General features: G+C 37.1%; 1 protein-coding gene across 2 annotated transcripts in view; it reads left to right on the top strand.

The window, feature by feature from the left end:
* LOC148943583 (F-box/LRR-repeat protein 5-like) overlaps window positions 1-27,535 on the top strand; it is a 138,271-nt gene that overhangs the window by 10,285 nt on the left and 100,451 nt on the right. For both annotated transcript variants that reach the window (XM_089100881.1, XM_089100882.1), the window contains exons 3-5: window positions 1,071-1,351; window positions 3,592-3,827; window positions 19,129-19,306. In XM_089100881.1, coding sequence (XP_088957007.1) covers window positions 1,071-1,351; window positions 3,592-3,827; window positions 19,129-19,306 — 695 coding nt within the window. The remainder of the gene's footprint in view (window positions 1-1,070; window positions 1,352-3,591; window positions 3,828-19,128; window positions 19,307-27,535) is intronic.

Here is a 27,535-nt window from a genome sequence, read left to right as displayed (position 1 = left end):
GGCTAAGCAGGGATGCGTGCTGTCTCCCCTCCTGTTCATCATTGTCATCGACTTCATCCTCCGAAATGCTACCGGCGAAGGAGTTAGACTTAGCAACTCAAAACAACTGTCAGATGTAGAATTTGCTGACGACCTAACCCGATTACACTTTAACGTAAAGAAAACGAAATGTATGGCTGTTTGCAGTGATTAATCTCTCGAGATCTTCCATAAGGGCGAAAGAGTCGAGCAAGTATCATGCTTTCGACACCTTGGCAGTATAGTTGGTAAGAGAGGCAACATAGCTAAAGAGGTCACACAAGAATTGGGATTGCACAGACTGCCTTGAATCGGCTTTCATCAATATGGAAATCTCCAAAATTCTCATTAAGGCTCAAAATGAGACTTCAACAGCAACGTGATGAGCTTACTGCTTTACTCATGTGAAACCTGGACACTCAACCAAATTCTAGAGAAACGTCTGCTAGCCTTTGAGGATTACTGTCTCCGACGGTAGTTGCACGTCAGGTGGTACCATCGAGTTACCAACGAACAAACACGAACCCGCATCGTGCAACCACCCGTCACAGAAGTAATCAAGTATAGACGCTAGCGCTTTCTTGGTCACGTATTACGCATGCCGGACAGTAGACTACCGAAGATGACATCCAATGGAATCTAGGGGGCCCAATGCACAGAGGCGGGCCGATGAATACTCTACGCTGGACGTACGAAAAATACTGAGTAACAATAAAAAAAAAAAAAAAAAAAGTTCAACGCAAAGAAAAAAAAACCCTTAAAAACACCGAATAAAAAGAATACTAAACTAAAGCAAATAAATATGTACTATTATCGTAGAGTGAGTGCAGTATCAAAAATATTGACGAACGAGGGAACAAAATTATGCGTGCTGGTACCGGTTGAGCTAAACGTTGGCGCGAAGGGAGATGCCCAGGGGGAGGATATATTTCAATGGTGATTCTTATTGCTGTCGTAAGTTTTCACGCGGCAGTAAGGTAATGAAAGAAGCAGATGCTCCTATTGGCTTAAAACAAAGACTGCATTATTCTTGTTTTTTCTTTTTGTTTCAGATGCTTGAACTTGTTCATCGTGGTTATTCTTATGCAAATCGTTCAGCTGAAACGCGCAATCAATTTTGTAATAAGCTTCTGAAAGAGCTTCAAGATTTCACTGCCACTTTTATCCCTCATATGGAAGAAGAGGAAGAAGTATTTCAACCTTTGCTGATGCAAAATTTTGATTACAATGAGTTGAAGATACTCAAGGAGTCTGTTATACAGGAACACTTGACATGGAAGGAAAACCTATTTTCGACTGGCTCTAGTCTTTCTCACCTTGAGAGCTTATTTTTGTAAGTTTTTTTCCCACATGGGAAATTTATTAATGTTAGTGAAATAATATTGTTAATGTTAGGAAATTTATTAATGTTAGTGAAATAAGTGTAATAGATTTTACTAACATGTCAAAATATATTTTTTAAGACACTGACTTAAAAACTAGATACACCGGAAGTGTTTCCCAAAAAAGGGAAAATGATAATAATTATATTAAAAAAACAAGCAAAATAAGCAATTAAGAATCGAAAACTTTCGTTGAATCCATAAATAGAACATATGGTATAACAAAGATCATGGCACACGAAAAATCACCACTCTACAAGTGAATAAGAAAAGATAGTGTTAATCTGTATTTTAAGCTTATATTTTGACCCCTGATGCTTGCATCACGGTTGTGGGCCAAATTTGGTGTAGGAGGCTGAAAACAGTCCCCATACTATCCAGCTGGTTAAAATGGCAAGTAAGAATACTCTTTTCCCTATACAAAAAAAAAATCCATAGAAGACACATTGCTTAATTAGAAATGGTCAGTCGCCTTACACTCATTAAGATTCTGCTATGACCTGAAACCAGTGTCTTACGTGCCTACCACCTTGTACCTACCGCATTACCTGCAACCATGCATTACCAAACCCAATTCTCAACTCCACCACAACCATTACGGTGTGTACTCCTGAGCCAACCTCGGCAATTCAACATATTAGGACAGTCTATTGAAGAAAGAAAAAGTTCAGAAATACATTTTCAATTCGGATTTAGTTTTGCATTTTGCTAATTCAATTTTCTCAAAACGCGCAATCTACTTCAGTAATGAATATGTATTAGCTATATGTTTGCTCTTTGTTAGGTGTTATACATGATACCTTTTTCTAGTTTTTGGTGCATGCAACTACTTCTTTGGAGTGTACACTAGAATCTTAGAGCTTCAGACTTATTTGGTTCTTATTTGTTATTTTTATTATTTCTTTTCCATTTTATATATTCATATCTTTAAGTTATTGATAGTTAGTATTTAATTTTTATGTTTAATATTTGTTTTATTGTTATTGTTTTGTTTTTCACTTTGTAATTCAGCATCTATGTGCCTGATATAGGACTATAAACTATAAGTAGCCTAGTTTTCATTGCTACTGCCCGTGATGAAAATTTAATATTTAAAGCGTATATATCCTGTATCTGCTAAGTGGTTTAGTTTAAAAACTGGTTAATGATAGAAAATAAAATAGCTCCACAAATGTAGAGCTTAAGCATAAAAATGCCTTTAAATGACGCGTTGGCCACTTTACATTACAATGTTGACAAATGCAACTGAATTATACAGATGAAAACCCATGAAGTAGATTCAATTGAAAACCAATGAAGTGTGCATGCTATTTGTCTGGTGCCACATTGCCACATAAAGTACCACATTGCACTTGTTAGGATATCGCATTTAATAGAAAGGATTAGCAGTCTAGATCTTCACGCTGTGAAAAAAATACTTGTATGAGGGAGTACCATTAGCCTACAAGATCGCCCAACATCAAGAAAATACAGCCAAAGAAAAACACAGTACTCATAGAATAACCGATAGCAGACCTGGCTGGGATTAGAAATTGTGAATATTTTTATTCTATTAATTCATGTGTAATTGTAAACATTAGTAAAAATGTAATCTTACCTTATAATACCCATTCAATTACTAATTTAAAAATAATCATGTGATGCTCCGCATCCGCCAAATGATTTCTCGAGGGTATTTTTACAGTCAGAATCAGCTGTTTTTCGTTGTTCACAAGAAATTTTACGTTGTTTTCTTTTTTTATGCCTGAAGTCCAAAGGCAATCGAGTATATCCCTGTATAAAAATTGCACATAATTAGTAGGTTTCTCTAAAAAAAACCTTGTTTTGTCTCACAGCGGAGGGATCGAATTGTAACTTTCATGATTTTCTTCTTTTTTTTGGGGGGGGGGGTAAATTATTATTCTAGACCCCCTCCTTTTCTCAGTCACTATTAACAGCCTGGCTAAGGAATTTTCACACAAATGGAAATTTGTCGATGATCTTACGGTCGTTGAAACAGAATTTTTTCTTGTGAAATTACTAAGAAAGCTTTATTTTGCTTTGGTCCAAATTAAAGCCAACGTTAGAACCAAATAATGAAACCAACGTCAGCACTATGTCTTGGTTTATTCATGTTTTCTTCTTTGCTTTCATTTCCTTTCATGTGCGTAAAACAGTTCGTCTGTCATTTATCTCTCCTTTCTTTTACAAGGGCAATATCTGATCTCGAAGAAATAAGGGAAATCCAGTGTAAGGAAACAGTCCCAGATGAGATTGATGCAACTCCTCCAGTTGTTGAGCTACTGCCTCCTGAAGTACTGATGAATATTTTCGTTCATCTTTCACCACCAGATCGTGGAAACTGTGCAAAAGTCTGTAGAAGATGGAACGATGTCATTTACACCCCTAGATTGTGGCCTCAAGTTTATATCACTAGTTGGGCTCATGGTAAACTATTTGTTTGATATTCAGTTTCTTCCTTGTGCAAAAATTTTAATATTTCTAGCAATTATAGTAGTTTATGTGTAAATTATTTAATCAACTAAATAGGTTTTGGATTATACATTTGAACGAAACTTTGTACGCAATTGAAAGATCTGGTATATTCAAATTGAAAGGCTACAATTGAAAAGCTACTGAGGTATAGGTAAGCGAAGATATATTGTACTGTAGCAGCTGAATCGGAAAGTCAAGATATACCTGTTTGTTGACAAATGTCTTATCTTTTTGAATTTCAGTTTTTTCCATATTAAAAAAAGATGTACATCTCTTTAATTCTTGTACGAACATAGGTATAAAACTGTTAGGGACCGGGAGGGATCGAATCGTCTTATAGTGGCTAAATATCCCAAGTTTCTCCAGTTGTTTTTTTTTAGAACAAGCTGTGAGAGAAATACCTCCTTTCTTTGTCTCTCTAAATACATGTTTGGTTTGAGATTGACTCTTGGCCTCATTGGATTGGTTCCACAGTTTTTTTTTGTTTGTGTGTTTTTTTTTCTTGCAAGAAACCGGGATCTGCTTCAGTAATGTTTAGTGCAAATTTTATAAAAGGTCTTGAAGTCCCTTGCAGTTTTATTTTTGTATACTGTTTAATTGGGGGGGAGGGGGTAGAATATAAAGACAACCTTTTTGTGAAACCCCTCCCATAAAAATTATATTTTTCATTTTGTAAATGTATTTACAATGTTTTGGCGTAGTTCCTGTCTCACAGTTACATATGTGTTGTCCAAGATTTGGGCTGGAGCACCCTTTTCCTGGGAAGGAGATAGGGGCCAAAAATAAAGTTTTTTCAACCCATGTATATAAGTATACTATGATTTTTAGGGTCCCTTGATGACCTTGATTTTAAGAGGCGAGAATTGTCAATATAAGACTAGGATTTTCTTCGAAAATTATAAGCTTTCCGTATTTGTTTGGTGGAATAAGAAGGGTGGTTTGACCGTCAGTTTTTCCTGAGAAAGGAGGTAGAAAGTAAGGAAAGCACTACTGCACTAGAAACGTGCTGCTGCTTGTTCAGAGCTAAAAAAGTAAAAGCTAACTAATATCTATAATGAATATACCAGATAAGACTATAATAAGCGATCTCCATGCACCTATGCTTTGTGGGTGGAATATGTACTCCTTGTATGTGGCAATGATCAGCAGTCATTCGTATTCAAACTCATTGGATTGTAAGAAAGATGGTAAGATAAGCTCATCAATTCTACCCACGGGCAATCCAATTCAACTCGAGCTTCTCAGTGTAATTTTACTGGCATTAGGAGGGTAGTTATATAAGGTCGTTGTGTATGTCTTAAAGCGGACATTTTTGTTCTTCAGAAGAATATTTGTTAAAAGTCATGTAGGTTGAATTTTACCCAGGATGTTTCCAGATGTTTGTAGTTGGATCAAAATTAGAGATGAGCTGGGCAGGTATGTTAGTGAACGACGATGTAGAAGACGATACCAACACAGCGAGCAAGACTTGAGCTGCTCACAAAAAGGTGGTAATTTAAAGCATCAGATAATTTCTTAAGTTTTGTACACTGTTAAACCATCTAATGGGTTTGATTTTGCGGAGGGGTTTTGTGTAGACAGCATCTACTTGCGTCTTCTGTGTTTGAGCCATGGGCTTAAGTCTCAGACGAGTACAGCATAATGCTAGCTACTGAGGTATAGTAAAATCATTCTTTGGTGAAGTGGCCGATCTGGACGCTGTGCAATATTGTTCTCGGACGGACGACATTCGTCTTTGCCGCCCTTGCTGATGTCTCTGCATTTATATATCAATTTGGGGTGACAGTTAAAACAAGGTAGGTAATTGCTTGATTGTCTCAAAAGTCGGTCCACATACTTCTATAAGTTTCAAGGGTTCAATCTTCAATGATACAATGTCCACAGACATTATATTGGTCTTAGACAAATTTACTTCTAAACCAAGCTTTTCTACAGCAGACGCCAGTGTTCTCAGCACAGTCTTGAGCTTATAAGGACTATTACAACTAATGCCAAATCTTCAAAACCCATGGCAAAAGGCTGAGCCACCCATGTTTCGTTGAAAACATTGTCTATGACAACGTAATTGAAGAGTTGGGGTGCAGCGGCACAGCCTGTAACCACGTGACTTAATTTTTAAATATGAGGACGGCTGACCATTTACAATGGCAGTGTTTTTGGTGTTATTGTAGAGCTATTTGAAGAAAGTGAAGATTTTTGTGGGCACGATAGCAGATTAAACGACCAGCAGCAGTGGCTGTCTATCAGCAGTGCTGAAGGTAGGTCCCAAACCAATGAAGGCAATGAACGCCTTTTTTTTAAATTCTAGAGTTTTCTCGTCCGACTTTCTAATTGTATGGATTTTTCTATTCATGGAGCTGCCCGGCATGAACTCAGCTTACTGGGGTTACCGAGGATATATAGGTAACTTGTTTCCCGCTCGAGGAGCAGCATGACCAAAAGTTTCCTGAGTATTGAGAGCAGAGCTGTGCCACGATTCATGCTCTATTCTGCTGAGCTTTCTTTCCTCGTGTAGATTAGTACATAAGCATATCTTCCAATATGACGGCCACAAAATACTGAATAGTATTTGTAGCCAGAGTATTGACTCTCATTCTTCAGGATTTCTGATGTAGGTTATTAGATTCTCGGCATTTCGTTCTTCTTCGGCTTTCGGGCTACAGCTTTCAGCTCTTCGTCTGTAAGCTCTTCCCCATCAGGGAAAGGTGTAGGATTGGCTGTAGCCACAGCAAGCTGATAGCCAATTTATTCGGGTCGTTCTGAGTTTAGAAGTTTCTCGAAGTGGTCTCCTCACTAGTGGAAGCAGTGTGATTGGTCATAAACATTCTCGCCCCTGGCGTTTTGAAGATCCGTCGTAGAACCGTGAGATTAAGTTAGAGTGTATGGACAAGACAGCTTAGTCAGGATCTTGCATTTGGCTTCTATGTCCTTTGTCTTAGTGGCCTCTCGAAGCTTCCATGCCTTGCTGTTAATAAAAGTCTTGCGGCCTCTGTGGAGCTTGGTATTGCTTTCTTCGTTTAGTTTTCTTCATAATGTGATTTCTTGGCGAAATTGGGGTTCTCGTCTGCGATTAGTGATAGCGAGGGACTAATTGTCCATCCCCTTTTTTTCTTAAATTGACTCATTCCAGCAATGCTAGTTCAAACTACAAGAGCGTTCTCTTTGGAGACCTTCCATGTGTTTTCAATATCATTCCACTGCTCAGTGGTGTCGAACTCGTTGAATATAGTGACAATTTTAACCAAGACATCGCAGGGTTCGGCCGCAGTCACTTTTTGGACCTGTCACTTTTTGTCACTATTTCTGTCATTTTGTTACTGAAGTCACTTTTTTTGACGTCTCGGACCTAATTGTTTTGGTGAAACATTATGTTATAGTTGACTGTTGACTAAAAAAAGGTAAGTCTTTTTTTGATAGTTTGGACTGTATTTCAAGACGCACAATATCTATGGCTGTGATAAACTATGTTAGTGTGTGTGTGTTAAATTTTAGGCTCTTGCAAATAAGATGATTGATTGAATTAGTTCTACCATACCATAACTGCCAATGGTTCTTTTCAGGCCGTTGGTTCACTTAGCATCCATTGTTGCCTGGCTGCTTAGCAAATGGACAGTTAGGCCGATATTCCTTCTGTATATTTTCAGTGTTAGCCAGTTTCTTTGATTTTAGACCGTTTCCTGCAAAAGGCATGCATGCCCACAGGTCTGAGGACGTCAAAAATGTAAGATTAAATTCGTGTTTTCACTGGTTTTGTCAGTTTGTATTTGTATTAGCTTTATATGTTTTCGGATTCTGTCCTAAAACCCATTCTTATTTCAGGTCGCTGTAAATAATGGGCAAGACAAAATTTCCGGAGAGCTGGCTCAGTAGGGAAGACAGCGCTGGGTATAAATTGAAAGAGTGGTGCACAAAAGGGAGTGACTATGACAGGTCGTTCTATTGTAAAGCTTGTAAAAAGACACTCAGCTGCCAGAAAGGGTTCCAGGCCCTTCTTCAACATGCAGCCGCACAAGATCACAAAAATAATGCTTCTGTCATGTTAAACCAGCGTCAGTTGAGGCTCGCTGCATCAGCTCCAACCGGAAACCACCCAAACTCACAGAGTGGCACACCACAAAAGAATCTGGAAATGCTCTGCGAGCGAGATGCAGCGTCAAGGGTGGAGATAGTTTGGGTTTTTAAGACTATTGCTGGTTCTTTTGCTGCAGTTTCGTGTGATCATATTTCCGAGGTGTTCCGAACAATCTTTCCCGATGCTGTACCAGAAGGCTTCTTGTTAAATTTTCGAGAAATTCTAGTTGAAGACATCCAGAAATCTGACCTTGTGCTGGAATATGATGAAGCGACAAACAACGGTGGGGTAAAGGAGCTTTAAATAAGAGTTCGATACTGGTCAAAAGAGCGGAAATAAGTGGCTACTCGGCATATTCGGACATATTATATGGGACGTACAACCAGTGAAGATCTGAGTCAGACAATTATGCGGAGTATTGAAGATGAAGGACTTTCACTTGAGAGATTGCTGATGCTTGCAAGTGATGGCCCAGCTGCCAATAAGAAAGTGTGGTCAATCAAAGACTCAGAAAAGAGAAAAGGGTATTCAAAAGGCATATTGAATATCGGAACCTGCAACACTCATGCAGTGCATAATGCATTCCTGAAAGGGCTACAAGAACTCGGGGAGGAGTGTTCTGATATGATCATCGCCGTTTTACCACTTTTTCAGCTGATGACCAGCTCGTTCTGGCGATTTCAGCCAGTGCCAACGGAAAGTTAAAGTTCCTCAGCATAAGTTTGTGAAGCACGTCCCCACGAGATGGCTCACCATAGGGGGATCAGCAAGCCGCTTGATCGAACAGTGGCCTGCATTGATAGAGTATTTCCTAGAATTCGTGCCAAATAGAAATAGTCTGAAGTACCTGATGTCAAATGCTAAATATTTGAAAATTGTAAGTTGGCTAAAAAGTAAACAAAGAAAGCCGAAATTGAGTTCATTGTAGGCTCTGCAGCAACTTTCACCGCTTTTACTGGTGTATTTGAACTACAGGAGCCGTTAATTCATGTGGTACCCTTTGAGCTGAAACGGTTATGCACAGTTCTTTTGGGGCAGATTGTGCTGGCTGATGATGTCAATCTCTGGATCCTCGGTGGTTTTGAAGGCTTAGATAGTACTGCAGATGTTTACCTACAGCAACCCTTGTGCAATGAAAGGGTCCTGGTTGCCCTGGATTCTTCAAAAGTTATTCTGAAAGACTGGAATTTTTTCCCCTGAGAATCAGGAAGCACATCAAAGCTGCTCTACAGTACCTGCTGACAAAATGCCCTGTGAACAACGACTTTTTCCGAAGCCTTGCCTGCCTAAGCCCTCTCAGTCCAGATTGCCAAAGAGCGAAATGCAGTGATATCTCCACATCATGAGAGAACTTCCATTTGAGACGGACATCGAGCAAGTCTAGGTAGAATGGTTGTCATTAAAGTCAGACCTCGTGCCGCCACCCACGGAGAGTACTCGAATTGACAGCTATTGCCAAAAGACCCTGGAACTGAACACACCATCTGGTGAAACTAAATATCAGGCCTTAGGTTGGATCGTCCGGGCAGCTCTGTCGCTCTGTCATGGAAGGGCAGACGTAGAGAGAGGGTTTTCTTGGTCAGCTGTGCTGACGACAAGCCTTCAAGCGCAAGACAGTAGAGCAGACACTGAATGCTAAGGCTTTTGTTGTGGATGCGCTCCGCGACTATGAGAACAGACCAGAGCATGTGCTGATCACAAAGAAGCTGCTTTGTCTGGCTAGATCAGCTAGAGCCAGCTATGAACCATACCTTATTGAGTGAAGACAGGAAGAATCAGAGAGAGAGAAGCTTGAAGCTGAGAAGAAAGATGCTGAACAAGAAATCCAGGAGATGGTGCGGAAGAAGCAGAAAATAGCGGACCTAGAAACAGATATTGTACGAAAAAAAGAGATGGTTAAGCAGAAGAAGTTGGTCATGCTCAAAGTATGCTGGAAACAGCATTAAAAGCTCGCTCTGAAGAAAGGGAATGGGCGAATGATGCTAAATCGGTTAAAGTACTTGTTCTGAAGAGGAAATCCGAACTAATTGATCGTCATTTGAAAAAGTCATAGAAGTGATGACATAATATCCAGTGATTGCTCATACCTAGTCGGGGCGGACGCTTGTTATTAATAACTGAAGTTCTTTCTTTACCGAAGTTCAGTTTTTGTTCCTAGTACCATAATCGAAGTCGTACATTTATCGAAGTTATCGTTTTGTATAAGTAAATAAAATCAGTTCAGGAAAAAGATAAGGATTTCAGCTTTTCGAGCTCTCACAGGCTACTGATGATCTTACGGTAGTAGTTGGGATCCTTGTAATCCATCTGCCTATGCTCTGACGGCTTCTGAGTAGTCACTATTTGTCACTTTTTTGGTGTCCTCAAGTAACTAAAGTCACTTTTTTTCGCGCAACTCGTAGCGTCCGACCCCTGACATCGCAATTGGAAAATGTAAATTAACGAAGATATTTTATATTATATCGTTCACAAAAACGAAAAAAAAACTTGATAGTTCATTTTTATCATATTGGAAAAGTAAGTACTATTCCGTAGGCAAATTGTTATATCTCTAAAGTTGTATATTCCTCATTGCATTGATCTTCCTTTCATAATTGCTTATGTTTATAATTTAAATTTTTTTTTATTCAATTGTAGTGCCGAAATTTCCTTTTGTTTACTTTTTTTGCTTTTTTCTCCAGACAAATAAAGTATAATGCTGACTTAGATGAAGGCATGTTAAGATGCTATTTTTTTGCGTAAAGAACTGTGATATTACATTTCTTTGGCAGACACTAGTTTTATAATAATATGTATATTCAACCATAAGTTGAATTATGTTCATGCGTGAATTTGTTTTAATGATTGTTTTATTAAGAATAAGTAAATTCAATAGAATTTTCGTTTATCTATTTTAGTATGAATTTCTTCAAGTTATATTGTAGCATTTGGTGATTTCTTAAAAAGGCTATATTTATTCTTCTGTTTATTATGGGTATAGTCTTATTGATTGGCTTTGTCTAATAAATGTCCAATCAATAAGACTATACCCATAATAAACAGAAGAATAAACGTAGCCTTTTTAAGAAATCACCAAATGCTACAATATAACTTGAAGAAATTCATACTAAAATAGATAAACCAAAAGTCTATTGAATTTAATGGGTACAAGAATATACCCATTTATTATGGGTATATTCCTCATTGCATTGACCTTCCTTTCATAATTGCTTATGTTTATAATTTAAAATTTTATTTGATTCAATCATAGTGCCGAAATTTCCTTTATTTACTTTTTTTATTTTTTCTAAGACAAATAAAGTATAATACTGAGTTAGATGAAGGCATTTTAAGATGCTATTTTTATTAAGTAACGAATTGTGATATTACATTTCTTTGGAATTTATTGGTTTATAATAATATGTATATTCAGCCATAAGTTGAATTATGTTCATGCGGGAATTTATTTTAATGATTGTTATATTATATTATATTTAAAAAAATATTTATATTGACTGTTTCGTTTAAAAAAAAGTAAATTATCACAGGAAAGCCAATAAGGTTCTGGGCACCGGGAACAGAGACCCCAGGAGCCATGGGAAATAAATATAAAAGGAACAGTTATATAAAAATTCAGATCATATTACCTATAAAAAGTCTACGCCATGATTTAGGGAGTAATAAATTTATAAATTGAAAAGTAGGTTTTGTGAATAATGCCATAAATGACGTTGCTTTAATTGCGCAAACATATCCGTTTATGAAAATTTAATCGTGTTTAAACACTGAGGAAGTAAAATGTAGTACCAGAGAAAAACAAACATGACTATTTTATCTAAATTTAAGCGCGTTTAAACACTAAGGAAGTAAAATGTAGTACTAAAGAAAAGCAAACATGATTATCTTATCTAATGCCCTTATCTGACTTTACATGCTTTATCAAACAGTTCGTGGTAACTAACTGTAAGTAAGGAGCGACCTGGCTCAATGGTAACCGAAACTCTAAAAAACGGGTTTTTGATACCAATAGATACATCAAAAGAATCATATTTCAATGCTGATTTCAAATATATAACTGTCATCGAGTTTAGTGCTACCCATCAAAAGTTACGCGCCTGAGAAAATTTGGCTCATTTTCAAAAAAGGGGGAAAGACCCCCTAAAAGTTAAAGAACCTTAATGAAAATCACACCATCATAGTCAGCGTATCAGAGAACCCTACTGTAGAGGTTTCAAGCTCCTATCTACAAAACTGTGGAATTTTGCATTTTTTGCCAGAAGAAAGATCACGGATGCGTGATTATTTTTTTCCCCCAGGGGTGATCGTATCGACCCAGTGCTCCTAGAATATCTTGGGTGGGCTCATTGGAAAGGAAATTAAAATTTCTAGGGCCCTTTTTAAGTGACCGAAAAAATGGAGGGCAACTCGCCCCCTCCCCCCCCCCCCCAACGCATATTTTTTCCCAAAGTCATCCGATCAAAATTTTGAGAGAGCCATTTTGTTCAGCATGGTCAAAAATATGATAACTATGTATTTAAGGATGACTTAATTCCCCGAAGTCCTCGGGGGGAGGGCTGAAAGTTATGAACTCTACCCAATGTTAACATATGGTACTGGTTATTGGGAAGTATAAAGACGTTTGCGGGGAGGGATTTTTTCTGGTAGTGGGGGAGGGGGGTGGGTTGGGAGTTATGTGGGAGGATCTTTCCATGAAGGAACTTTCATGGTGGAAGGGACATTGCTATGAAGGGGGCGCCAGATTTCCCAGCATTCTTTAAAAAAAAAGACCAAAAATCAAATAAAAAAAAAATTTTTTGAACTGAAAGTAAGGAGCAACATCACAACTTACAACGAACAGAAAATATTACGTATATGATTGGGTTCACCCCCTAGTCAATACCTCCCTCTTTAAGCCAAAGATGTTTTAGTACTTTCATAAGAGCTATTAATTGTAATTAACGGTCTATGGTATTAAGGGTCATTGTTAAAGAACAAAATTCGGAATATATCTTAAATAAAAAGGAATTGGCTTTGGGGTGAATTCTCTAACATACGTAATAAGAGTGTGTGAATATAGAACTTCGTTACGTAAGTTAATTCGTAAGTTACGTATATTTATTGCTACTAAAAATGTTCGTAAATAAAATAAAACAAGTTTCGAGAAAGCCATTTAACCTAATAAAAGTAAAATTAATATGAACATTTTTCTTTAATTATTCATGCACGGTGAGCCAAAATCAAAACCTTTATTAATTCAAATAAGTTCAAAAATTAAATAAAAAAAAACAAATTTTTTTTTAATGAAAGCAAGGAACGACGTAAAAACTTAAAATGAACAGAAATTATTCCGTATATGAAAGAGGTTGTCCCCTCCTCAACGCCTCGCTCTTTACGTTAAAGTTTGACTTTCTCACAACTCTATTTTTCAAACAATAAAAAATTTAGCGTAAAGAGCGAGGCGTTGAGGAGGGGACAGTCCCTTTCATATACGGAATAATTTCTGTATAGTATTGGTTTTGGTTTAATGGAAAGCACATTTAGCACAAGAAAAGTAAAATTAATATGCAAATTTTGTTTTACTTATTCAGTGACGGTAAGCCAAAATAAAAGCTGCATTAACTAAAAAACGATCAGAAATTAAATTAAAAAAACAGTTTTTTTTTAACTGAAAGTAAGGAGCGATATTAAAACTTAAAACGAAAAAGAAATTATTCCGTATATGAAAGGGGCTGTCCCCTCCTCAACGCCTCGCTCTTTACGCTGAAGTTTCTTATTGTTTAAAAAAATAAAGTTGTGAGAAAGAGTCAAAGATTTGCGTAACAAGCGAGGCTTTAAGGAAGGTACCATCCCAGTCATATACGTAATAATATTTGTTCGCTTTCACTTTAAACGATGCTCCTTACTTTCAGTTAAAAAAAAAATTTTTTTTTTATTTAATCTAAAAGTAAAGAAAGGAATTGTTCGAAACTACAATTCAATCAATTGAAATTATAAATTGTAAAAAAAAAGAAATGAAACCACTGTCAATGAGTAAAGCAGACCCAAAAAGAAATGAAATTACCATGAATATGCTAATCAAATCAAACTTAAACAAATTGGAATTCCTAGAAATGGGAGAAGGCTTAACGCTCCTAAGCCTTCTGAAGGTCAGAGCGTCATTTGCGCTTTGTTGAAAATAACTTTTATTTCGAGTAGTGAGTTCCAGTTGTCATAACATCAGTAATAACATCCCCCCCCCCTGAGCATTCCCTGAAAGTTTTACCTTAATACCCTTACCCTCACTAGTAGTAATAGTCGTAACAGCACTAGTAGCCTTAGTAGCAGTATGCATAAAGTGGCTTATGATTTTTTCAACATACCCTGAAAGTTTCAAATTAAGAGCTTAAAGTGGTTCTTGGGACATTGCCGATCCGTCCTGTTAAGAACCTACATCCTCATCGTGTGTTTTGATTTAGTTCAAAATCCTGTGAACATTACCTGACACTTTTACAACATTTCCCTTAGCTTTAAATAGGAGTTGTAGTAGTAGTAGCAGCAGCAGCAATAGTAGTAGTAGCAGTAGAAGTAGTAGTAGCAGCATGCCAATATGACATTTTGTTTAGTTAAACATCCTCCTTATCATGCCTTGAAAGTTTCAACTTTCAAGTAGAAGTTATAGTTGTATTAGTAGTAGTAGTAGTGGTGGTGGCGGTAGTAGTAGTAGCATGCACATATTGTCTTTTGTCGGTGATCACTCTCCTCATTATTCTCTGAAAATTCCATCTCAATACCCTTGGCAATTCCTGAGATACGCCCTTTTGACAACCTGCATACACATAGTGTGTTTTGATTTAATTCAACACTCCCTGAAAGCTTGACCTATGTGTAAACAATGGGTGAGTTGCATAACTTACAGCCCTTGTCCCAATTACTGTGGGTGGTTGTCATCCCCAGAGGTGTGGTTATTGGACCTTTTAACTACGTTAAATAAAATTTCTATCTCAATTTTTTATCGGATGTCTGGGGAAAAAAGTCATTACCTTTTAATCACTTTTGAATCTTAAAATTTACGCTAGAATTTTTAATATCCAATCAGATGAGCCCCATTCGAAGTTTTTACGACCACTTCTTCCACACGAAGTGCCTTGGCAAAAAAAAGAAAAAAAAGTGCTGTCTATGATAAACTGTTAACATCTATGTTAATATAATATATTAGATATTCGCATGATACTACAGTGAAATATTAATAAATTTCCTATATTAGTGCTAACATATCCAGGTTTTTTTGTGAGCACAGGCACTGCCATGGAGGCCATACGTCCTCCTGCTTTCCTGAAAAATAAAAGACTAATAAAAAAAGGACGTACTCTCATATAAATCAGTGTAAAAAAGTTCCTAGTACCACGTGTCCCCTCCTCCTGGGAAATTTTCTGGTGATGCTGGTTATTGTGGAACTACTAACTATACATGCCCTTCCTCTTCTGATCAAAATAAAATCATTGTTTGCACACAGAGTTTTACTTTATAACCAACTTCGATTCAGATTAAGAATATAAAATCACTCCTTCATAATAGAATCTTGTTCCATTTGTAGTAAGTTTATCTAATTAAAGATGCTGGATTTTTTAAAGTATATGTTGCTTATTTCCGACGTTCCAGTTAGTGAAAAACAGAGTTGCTAGATAACCAAAATTGCAACTAACAATTCAAGGAAATGTATTAATGGTAAGGGAAATTGAAAAATGGGATATTCATTCTATGAAGTCCTATTAAAAATGAAGTTTTGCTGAAGATTTATCATGTTTTGGATGACTATTAAAATATTTATTTAAGTACGATATTACAAATACTATAAATAATACATAGGTTGCTCTAGTTTCCTTCTTTCTCCTTTCTTCAGTTTTCAACTTTTTAAATCCATCACTATCCTTACATAGGCTATAGTGATTATGTTAAACAAATTGTTTCGACTAGTATAATAAAATATTAGCATCCGTTAAAGTATACATTGTTTGCTTCATTTTAAATATTTAGCTGCATTAAAGTACATGCTCAAAGGTTTATTTACTATTAATACACAATATTTCATTGTGTGCTGAAATAGCTTAGTGCATATATTTTATTTCTTGCTATTTTTCCATCAAGGAGGCACACTTGTGCCTCTATAAAGAGGCGACCCACCACAATGTTAAGCGATTTCAGGTCCTAGAGGTCGCAGAGAGACGGCGGTAATCGCATTTTGTAGCCCAAGCTCAAACTAAGAAACTTGCAAAATTTCATCCTCCTCCGACTTTATCTTCATGGGGTAAACTGGGCCGGAAGTTTGGACCCTCCCACCACAGCCCCCTTTAACGTTGTTCGATTGGGATGAAATTTAGAGGGTAAGCTTTCCTATGGCCCGGGAGCTTATCCTCGAAATTTCAGCTCAATCCAATCACTCCTTCCCTGTTTTCAAAAAACCAAATATAGACACTTAAAATTCATTTCTTTTTTTTTCTTAGCCCCGCCTACAGGCCACCGTTGGCATCGGATCCGGTTGAATGAGGACTCATTCGAAGCAGAATTCGACCTGTTAGGGCCTTTTGATATTTTCAGACCGAAAAAATTATCCCCCGAATTTACATTTACGAAAAACCTCGTTTTTCTATATTAGCCGATGTTAATTTTTCCCACCACAACCCCCCTTTCACGGTGTCTGATCGGGATGAAATTTATAGGACAATCTTTCCTGGGGGCTGGGAGCTTATCCTCGAAATTTCAGCTCAATCTGATTACTCCTTCCCTGTTTTCCAAAAACCACATATCAAGATTTTTGGGAATTTGCTTGCGTCGAAAATAGCTTCAATTTGCTAAACAACAATTACTATTGTGTTTGTATAGTCCAGCGGCTGAGACTCCAGACTTTCAGGCGGAAAACCCGGGTTCGATTCACCATCAAAGAAACTTTTTTATATACTTTGAAAAGAAACTCAGTTTCTTTTTTAAATTTTTTGAAAAAAATTACGTTTTCTAAAGAGTTAAAGAGGCTGAGTTACAAGGTCGAACCTTAAAACGTACAGGGATTAGGAGGCACAGTTGGAGGCTACCACCCCCCAAACCTCCGCTTTCGCAGCCTTTAAATATAAAAAAAATTTCTTTAAACTGAAAGTAAGGAGCGACATTAAAACTTAAAACGAACAGAAATTATTCCGTATATGAAAGAGGCTGTGCCCTCCTCAACGCCTCGCTCTTTACGCTAAAGTTTTTATTGTTTAAAAAAAGAGTTGTGAGAAAGTCAAACTTTAGCGTAAAGAGCGAGGCGTTGAGGAGGGCACAGCCTCTTTCATATACGGAATAATTTCTGTTCGTTTTAAGTTTTAATGCCGCTCCTTACTTTCAGTTTAAAGAATTTTTTTTTATATTTAAAGGCTGCGAAAGCGGGGTTTGGGGGGTGGTAGCCCCCCAACTGTGCCTCCTAATCCCTGTACGTTTTAAGGTTCGACCTTGTAACTCAGCCTCTTTAACTCTTTAGAAAACGTAGTTTTTTTCAAATAATTTTGAAATAGAATTAGCTAGCTTCCATTGGGCCTAGCTGGGTTTGGGTTTAGCTAGCCAAAATAAAAAAAAATAAGACTGTGTATAATATTCAAGTTTTTGTCGTTGGTTCAGATTTACAGAGCTAATAAAATAAAATGGTTGTGTAATAAAAAAGATTTTTGGCTAACCATCTCTATCGGCGTCTCATCTCTATGATATGGACATTTTTGACTACTGTTGTCTACGAAAAACCGCAAGAGTACGACAGTCAAACCGAATCTCAGATGTTGATGTCGTCCCTTCAGGAATATTGCCAAACAGAGAAGACTGTTGGCTCAATCATATCTTAAGAAGACCAAATTTACGCATCGTCTTTTGCCAATTGGTTTAGGTGACGAGACGGTCAGTTCAAAATCGGTGGGGAATTGTCAAAAGGATCTTTGGGCTAATGGAGAATTTCGAAAGTTTGACAGGAGATGGGATAGCCGCAAGTCCTGGCCGCTTTGGATTCTGTGTTAATTTTTACTGAAGGGAAGAAACTAAAGCAGGCGCTTATTTTTGGTTTGGACTCTCATGGAAGTATTTCTTTGCCTGTTAGTTTTCATCCTTTGTTATAATCCTTTAGCCAATTCGCTTCGAGTTAAGCGGAAAGCAGGATGCCCTCAAATGGGATGGGAAAAGATCATCAGAAAAGGTGAAATGCGTTTTGTAAAGTTCATGGGAGGGGATAATGATTGAAGCTCAAAACAGATTATAGCAGTGTAGGGGGTGCCCGTAGTTGTGTTAGCCTCAGGTGGCTTGGTACAGTGATTCGTAGGCAAAAGTTTTCCTTCTGTTGACATTCTAGATGAGGATTGTCACTACACATGCGGCTGAAATATTCGGACAAAACTAATTTGCTCTATCACAGCCCTTAAAAAGAAATTTATTTCCTCCCCTGTTTGATTGATTATGAAACGGTAGTGTAGCTTGTCCTATTCCGGTTGTCTCTTGCAATGTCAAAGCTGATAACAATTAAAAATTGAACGTTATGAATTTAAAATATTCTCAAATGGGGATATCTCATTGTTTTCCAGAAATTTCATACAGATGTAACAGCTTAGAAAATCATAGGCAATACGTGATATTGCTATTATGTTGTAAATATTAAACATTTATGCATAATAATATAGTTCTGTATTGTATTGTTATTATTATTTGCGTAATTTTCATAGTTGTACAGTTGTATAAGTATTGTATCCATCAAAGATAGGCCACACAAATACTAATCTACTGCATTATACCCACCCTTAAAACAAAAGAAGTGAAGAAGAAGATAAAACAACTGAGGCAGTCAATCTATTATTGATTAGATCAGGACTCGCTAAAATCGTGAAAATGAATGCTGCTCTTTAGTAATTCTTGGCAACGGTTTTTGCTCAACATTATGATATTATCAAAACCAGATCTTCTTGTTAGTGTTCTTGTAGGTTTAATGATACCTTTATTACTGAGATTGAGTGTAATACAATGAGAGAAAAAAATAAACCGACGGTAGAAACTCTCGGGACGAAAGCTATGAAAATAAATAAGTTCGAAAATTGAACTAGAAAGGATAAAATTGTGCTGAAGTTTCATTTAACAGGCCATTTATTTGTTTTCATTAGATTTTCTATTCTCATTAAAGAGCACTTTTTTTGTTTTCGTTTATTGTATATGAACTTTTAGGCTCTTGGGTATATTCTGGTGTTGACTGCGAACGCTATTTAAATGAAGTCTACAATCCACCTTTCCCGATAGAATTTTCACTTGGGGATGATTCGGACGATGATTTTGAACATGATATGATCATTGCTTCGAAAAAGCTCATCGAATATAAGTTTCTGGAATCATCGTTTGTTGACAGGTACTTTTATTTTTATATATGGCAACATTCACGGAGCCTTAAATTTCTTAATGCCAGTCTTGGTTAATTAATGATTACCGGTCGTGGGATTGGTTAGCCTATGCAAACGATATATTTGTGCTATAAGGGCACAAAGTCGGGCCTGTTGGCCTGTCCTCCTCCCTGTTCATTATCCCCCTCCCAATTATTTTTTACAGAAAGGAGGACTTCCCAAACCTTGTAGAAATCAAAGTTATGCAAGGGTGTTTAACCTCTGATTGAAGGGCTTGAAGTAAGGTCCTTGGGCTTGTCTCCGTCCCCGTCCAACCCCTTCGCTCCCTATTAATATAAAAAAGTTGTCATACAACGTGAACTTTGTTAGAATCAAAGTTATGCTAGTATTTTTAATCTCTTTGATTAAAGCGCCCAATTTGAGGTCCTAAGGTCCATGTTCTCTTCCCCTCTTTTTTTAGACTCAACGTACTAGCGTTGACTGAGTATAGAGAGAAGTGTCTCCTGTGTATTTTCCCTGGTCACCTCATGAAGAAGGGATGGTTGTAGAAACTTGGGAGGTGCCTCATTTGATGTGAAAATAGGAAGTTTTAGTGCCCTTTACGGTCGTAAGTGACTGGAGGAAAAGCAGACTCGTTCTTGTGCTCCTTTTTCTACTTCAGGTGCCTGCATAACCTCCCACGGCATAAGGAGCAAAAGCAGCCCCAGGAGCATCAGCCCCAAATTATGCATACTTCCAGTTACTCACAAATAGGTCTAATTTGTGTGCCCATTGCTGCCCATCCTCATATAAATCAGATTGGTGGGTTTGATTTCGGCTGTCCAGTCGACTTGAAGTTCTCAGTAATTGTTTCCCAAGGACATATTCCTGAAACTACCTGCACCTGAGAACATCAAAAGACTGTATATGAACCAGAATGTTCAAAATAAATTGTCTTTAAAATCTCGAGAAGGGCTTGTGAACCGAGTTGAAAATATCAGTGAGCTTTCGGGAGAGGGCAAGAGAACTAAAAGGTTTTTTTAAGGGAAAGAAGAGAACACTTTGATTTTATTTTTGTGTGTGTGTGTCTGATCACCCTAGATGTTCTTTGGCAGTGAGCTGCTTTGGGACTTTTTTCACGCTGAGATAGTAAGGTAATACACAAATAATTTGCGCCCCAGTCTGTTGATTAGTGTATCTGCAATCATGAAAGCCAGCTGGGAAAGCCAAGGGGGCAATTGGCCCCACCCCTACGAAAAACAGTAAAATGCTTCATTTTGGAACCTTGGCCGCTGTTTAGTTGGTACCCTTTATCCTTGGATTTGTAAAAGAATAAGTCATTTTCATTTTAAGAAATATTTTTCCACCTATTACCATATTTAATTTGATTTTGGTGTTTTGATTTATTACCGCCACCTAATCATTGCACCATAAAGTCGCATTGATAGCCGCCATTTTTAATTTCCTTATAACATTCTTACATTTAGGTCTCTAGAATAATTGGATACTAATGTCTTCAATACTATTTATGTGTTTAATTTTCACTTTTCTAAGACATAGTTTGTCTAAGTTTTTAAAAGAACAGTCTGAATAGAGTCCTGTGGAGGGAAAAACGTGAGGGTGTTAGATGCTACAAAACCCTTCCTAGACCATAATTTAGACTGGAGATCTATTCCGTGAAAGTTTCATGCAGTTAGTTCAGCTATTTTCCAAGATAGCAAAAAGCCCATCATCTAAAACTTGACCATACTGAATATATCTAATATCTTACCTTTTCAACATTTTTCTCAAGAAGAAATGTTATGAGTTTCTTTTTTTTTTGAACTTAGAAAAGTATTTCCCTATTGTAAAACTTTAAAGTCGGGTGCCAGTAATAGTCCAATGTGAGACCCTACAGTAAATGGCGTTAACATGCGATTTTTAAGTCCAATTTTTCGATTGTGTTATTTTGCGGCAAAATTGTACATGCGTAAATCCAGGTTTAGCTTTCATATTTTTGATACTAAGACATCACTTCGAGTATGAATACTCAACTATTCCTGAAGTTTGCAACAATGTAATAATCCCAAGAAAATCTTGGTAGTACATGCCTAACACGCAGCCCTCTCTCCTTGGAAACGTTTCTATTACTGTCCATGTCTGCAATATCTTGGGAATGGCTAGGGGGATCCAGTTGAAACGTTTAGCAAATGTTGGAGAGTGGAAGGAGATTCAAATTTAATTTTGGTAGGAGAATTTGAGGGATTTAAATATGTTTTTGGTCTTCGATCTTCATGTGAGTTTTTGTAGCTGGAGCTATTGTGTAGCTTTCGTGGAAATATGTTCGTGGTGAAGTAGTATCTTAAAACGAACGATACTATGTACCCAGGTTAGCAATACCGCATCACTGTCGTTTGTCGAGAACAGCTTAAGGAATCGAACTAACTTTAAGGGAATGAAGGGAGAGAGTGGGCCAGATATCTTCGCAAATTCTCTACTGGAGGAGGGAATGGTAAGGCATAAAGTTTTTGTCGCTGGTTAGCAAGTTTTTCTCTGCAAGCCTCTGTGGGGCTTAGAATATATTCACAGTGATATAGTGAGGTAAATTGAAACACACTTTGAGTACCCGGGTTGTATGCAACACTTCGGCAATGGTTTAAGCTATCGATTTGAAATTTTCTGTGGGTGTTAGGGGGCTAAGTGAATCTTGAATTTGGGCCTAGGAGAGGGAGCGTATGGGTTTGTAAAAACCTTGAAGGGGCTGAGTCAGTCTGAAAGTAAAAGCCCTAATGTGCTTTTAAGGTTTAAAAGTGATTAAAGGATACCAGCCCTCCTCATGTGTCCTTTTCACCCCCGGTTGACCCGTGACGCCCCTACGACATCGCGTCAAAACTGATCGAAGACAGATATTCTGCTTAGGATTAAGTATCAGCGCTGTTTTTGTTCCTATTTCTGTTTTTGTCTAACCTGTTCGTATAAAAAAAAAAAAAAGAAGAAACAAGCCATTTGTTTTTGTCGGACCTGTTTCTGTTTTTGGTTTTTTAAACTTTTTCTTCCGTTTCAGTATTTCTTTTTTACCTGTTTTCTTTCTCTTTTTTTTTCATTATACTGAGTGGTTGCGTTTCCGCTATTGTCTAGTGGATAAAGGTCAGCGAACCTTTGCGCTGATAGCTAGTGGCGGAAGGTCGGAGCATCTGGATAACAGAGGAAGAAAAGGAAAAGAAGAGAACGAAAAAAGAAAAGAAACAAGTTAAGTGTTTGTCTAGTGATCGAATAAACGATCCAGAGAGGTAAAAGGTTGAGCGTTAGCTTGAATTTGCATTGATATGAATAAACTCAGGTGATCAGAAAAGGTTAGCCCCCCCCCGGGTCTGGAGTGAGCTGAACCTAAAACATTAAAACTGTCTTAACTCTTTCAGACCGTATGTAAACATATGGTTACCGTTTGTTCTTATTTTTTTCTACCCCTTCGATTGTTCTTAGCAGTTTGTAAAGCACACCATCACGTATCTCACTGATCAGACTACTTGAAAATTTTTTGTTCGGTCAGTAGATGTCACTGGTACTCAGTTGCTAACAGGTTTCAGAGTCAAAAGTTAACACGCCAAAAGTCAAGCAAAAGTCCTCTATTCCGGGTAGAATAGCAGTATGTGAATAACGTTTTATGGACATATTTTCATCTCTCTCTGTTTTTGGGACACTGAGATAGCATTTTGGAAAAAATTTCTTCTAGAAGTTCAGAAACACGAGAGAGTAAGGCTATTTTTCAAACTTTCGCTAAATAGTTACGTAAGGTTTTTTTGGTTGTGTTTCTTCGAATAACAGGTGGAACGGCAAATGTAGGACAACTGTGACCAAATGGTTACATCAGGAACAAACGGGTGCTCTACAGAACTATGCACGGATATTGCCGAGTATAGAAGTACTTATGACGGTTTTTTCTAGGTGACGAAGAAATGGAACTTGGCACGTAACTGTCTTCGGATTCACGGCCGTCAGAAGAAAAAAATTTCCACGAGAGATCAAGAATAGTTGCCGAAAAAATCACCGTACAAAAAGTGGCAAATATGTTCTTATTCGTGTCCGGTGACCTTTCCGACTTGCATGTGTCATCTGATGACGATGACGACTCGTCGTGGGCACTCAGTCTAGCGAAGTTTCTGAATATTGCGTGCTTCAAGAAGTTGTTGCTAGTTCGTCTTCATTTCATAACGAACAATCTGTCTATCTGACGGAAGATATACCTACCTCTCAGCTGCAGATATTCGATTTAGACCTTGTTGAAGCTGATCGTCAATCGGATGATTGTACCTTGTGAAGTACCTTGTGAAGTACCTGTGTCCAGTACCTTGTGAAGAAAGACAGACTGTGGCAAAAATCAGAAGACTACCGATGATTAATCGATGGTTGAAGACTGCATTGGTACAAAAAGACGCAACTTGGAAGGAGACTGAGTCACAGAATACCGATATTGACCTTCCGATCAACTTGTTTCGCAAGTTTATAAATGAATCAATGGTCACCAACTTAGTGGACCAAACCAGCTTGAACACTTCCAGAAAAAAGTAAGTGTGACTGTGGTTTCCTTTGGAGAGATGCCAAGATATCTCGGCTTTCAGCCTCTCATGGGTATTGTGGAGCTTCCCGCACTGCGGATATACTGAGAAAAGACCATCAGGTATTTCCCGGTTGCTGATTCAATCAGTCGAGACAGATTTATGTAACTATGCACAAACTTCCACATTTGTGACGATACGCTCGACAAACCAACCAGGCATCATGAACATGATAAACTGTTCAAAATAAGACTCTTGTATGATGCGTTTAGGGAAAGCCCCAAGTTGATCCTGTTAGAAGAAATTCACAGCCTTAATGAACAGATCCCTTTCAAAGGAAGTTGATCCTGTTAGAAGAAATTCACATCCTGAATGAACAGATCCCTTTCAAAGGAAGAATCAGGTTCAAACAGTACCTGAAAGACAAACCCGTTCGTAAGGAGTAAAGTTGTTCACTCGTGCGCGTATAAGAGGCGTAGTGCACTACATTGAGATTTACACTGGAAAGGAATTGTTGCCACTAGTCCACTGAGACACGGTGCAGATGTTGTACTGTGTCTGGTATAAGACATCCCTAGGTTCATGAACTATAAATTGTTTTTTAACAACTTCTACACCTCTATTTAGCTCATCGAAAAGCTAAGAGATGAATAAGGAATTCAATCATGCGGAACCATTAGAAGCAACAGGCTGAGAGGAGCTGTCCTCAGCTGTGACTGCGAAATGAAGAAACAGGGGAGGGGTTTTATAGACTGGATAGTTGAGAGACACAGCCAGGTGTCTGTTGTAAAGTGGTATAACAACAAAGCGGTACATTTGACCCCTTCCTATTGCTGTATGGAGCCGCTTCTTAACTGCCAGATATGGGACAGTGTAACCAAGAAACACATTGAGGCAAACATTGCCAGGAGCTTTTTGCGAGTACAACGCGTCGATGGAGGGTGTGAACTTGGCTGATATGCTACATGAACTGTATTGCACGGATATAAGGTCAAAAAAGTGGTATATGAGGATAGTTCATTGCATTTTTGACTTGTTCGTAACAAATGCTTGGCTGTTACACCGTAGGTAGTGCCAAGATTTGAAGAAGAACCATATGTCCTTACTGTATTTCAAGATGGGCATAGCCTGTGCACTCTTAGTAAGCCGCATTTCGGTCGTCCACCGTCTGTCTCCAAGAGAGATACCGCGACAACGAAAGAGGGCTTCCAAGTGATCAGGTTTGGACACGTTGGCCACTACGCTGAAACGGCAACGAAAGAAAGGTGCTGTTACGAAGAATGCGTGAAAGATGGGACCAGCCACATAATGTGTACCAAGTGTAAATTTGGACTTTGCATCAACAAATATCGTATCTGATTTACTCTCTTCCACCATAAGTAGCCCAAGTGCTGGCTCTGGAACGTAGTGTTATTTATCCCAAGTTACTGACGTGACCATATGGTTACGGTTGCCATTTTTGTACCCAAGGGAAATAAAAACATATATGAAGTAGAATTAGCTATACTGAATCCAAGATATATCCCATACCAAGTTTCAGAATTTTCTGTCAACGCTTTCTAGGTTAAGGTCTGAAAGGGTTAAATAGTTCTATATTCTTTCTATATTCATAAAACAAACATTCGTGGTAAAGCTGCCAGAGCACTCCCTTCCAGAAATATATGTTTTTCCGAGTGATTGATAAAAAGACAAAAGATCGATTTTCCCAGGCGCTCTTTTTTTTCATTTCTAAAGCTCTTCTTTGAATATTTTCTACTAAAAAGTCTTGAAAAAACAAAAGTCATTACAAAAATTTATCTTCTATTGGTACCTGTTTATGCATCAATCACTCGGAAAAACACGGAATAAAAGCTATGAATACCAAAAAATCTTGCCTGAAGTCAAAGATTCAGCTATATCCTGAAACCTGACACCAACGAACTCAACGAAAACTGTTTTTTTGTATACCTTGCATGAACCGAAAAGCCCAAAATTAAGGAACAATTTTTCTTTTTTACTTTTCTTTTTTCTTTTAATTTTTCTTTATTACTTTTATTGTAGTCACTATACATCACTATTCCCTTTTCTATGGAAGGTTAGAACGGAAATATCGTATTAAAATTGTCGCTTTCTTCTTTTCAAGTGTATAAAATCGAGTGTCAATATGTCGCAAACTGGTTTTTAGTTTGTTTTCCATATTATTTAAGGCTGTTATGCTTTTGTATTTGAAAGAAAAGTTTGTTCCTTTTATTTCATACTCTGTTGTTCAACATCTTGAGGTGGCAAGAATGAAATAGTGCTGTGCCCAGGTCCTCTAATACATTTTAGAATCACCTGTGCAGTTGTGGTCGTATCGTATGCACATGTGGTCGATTAAAAAAGAGATGGATTAGTGGATTTTGGATGGTTCCATGGTGGTTTCTTTACACTTAGTTGGGAATTGCAGCGTATAATCTTGCCCACATAGATGACCGGGTGCGACCCCCCTAAAAAAGAGGAAAATAAGCGAAAACAAAGACCCCGGTTAAAACAGCTGTTTTTCAGAATAGCTGTTTTCTGTTTTTGCAAAAAAAAAGGAACAGAAAGTAGAAACAGGTCACCTGTTCTTGACGGACCTGTTTTTGTTCTTGTTCTTTTTTTTTTCATCGTTTTTTTCCCGTTTCTGTTTTTCTGTAAAACAGAAACAGTGTCGATGCATAATCAGGATAGTCTAACGGTCCAAGAAATATGCTTCCAGGGATAGGACCCTAAATTATGAAATTTGCCGTTGTTCGATGATATATTTATATCAGTAAAAAAGGGGGCGGGGCTTATCTTGACTGTCCAAATGACTTGAAATTTGCATAGACATTTCCCTGAGCCAGGAGGACCGCAAGTTCTTGGGGTGAAGTTTCGTTGGGGGGGGGGGCTCAAAAATGGGCCAGAAACCAGTCTCTGATTGATTTGAATCTTACGCCCATAAGTCCCACATCTGAGGGGACCCCAACTAATTGAAAATTTAAGTCTAAGGCATGGACCCCCAAAAACGTGCCTGAAAACAGGATATTTGTCCTAGAAGAACCCGCTACACAAAAGGATATATATATATATATATATATATATATATATATATATATATATATATATATATATATATATGCATATACATATATATATATATATATATATAAATATATATATATATATATATATATATATATATATATATATATATATATATATATATATATATATATATATATATATATATATATATATATATGTTATATATATATGCATATATATATATATATATATATATATATATATATATATATATATATATATATATATATATATATATATATATATATATATATATATATATATAGATAGATATATATAATATATATATATATATATATATATATATATATATATATATATATATATATATATATATATATATATATATATATATATATATATATATATATATATATATATATATATATATATATATATATATATATATATATATATATATATATATATATATATATATATATATATATATATATATATTGCTAACAACTCACCGTAACACCAAGCCGCCTGAGCCCAACACAGCTACGCACGCTCCTCCTCCATCCTAGCGCCCATGCTTCAGAGCCATATTTGACCACTTTCATCACTGTAGCTTCTAATATTCTAATCTTGGTTTGCAGACTTATCTTCCTACTCTTTCAAACTTTTTTTTAACTG

This window comes from Artemia sp. Qi Xiang Cuo, chromosome 15 (genome assembly GCF_049724085.1).
Source record: "Artemia sp. Qi Xiang Cuo chromosome 15, ASM4972408v1, whole genome shotgun sequence".
Taxonomy (NCBI): Eukaryota; Metazoa; Arthropoda; class Branchiopoda; order Anostraca; family Artemiidae; genus Artemia; species Artemia sp. Qi Xiang Cuo.
Note: the sequence above shows the minus strand (reverse complement) of the source record. Positions and strands in the feature narration are given on the sequence as shown.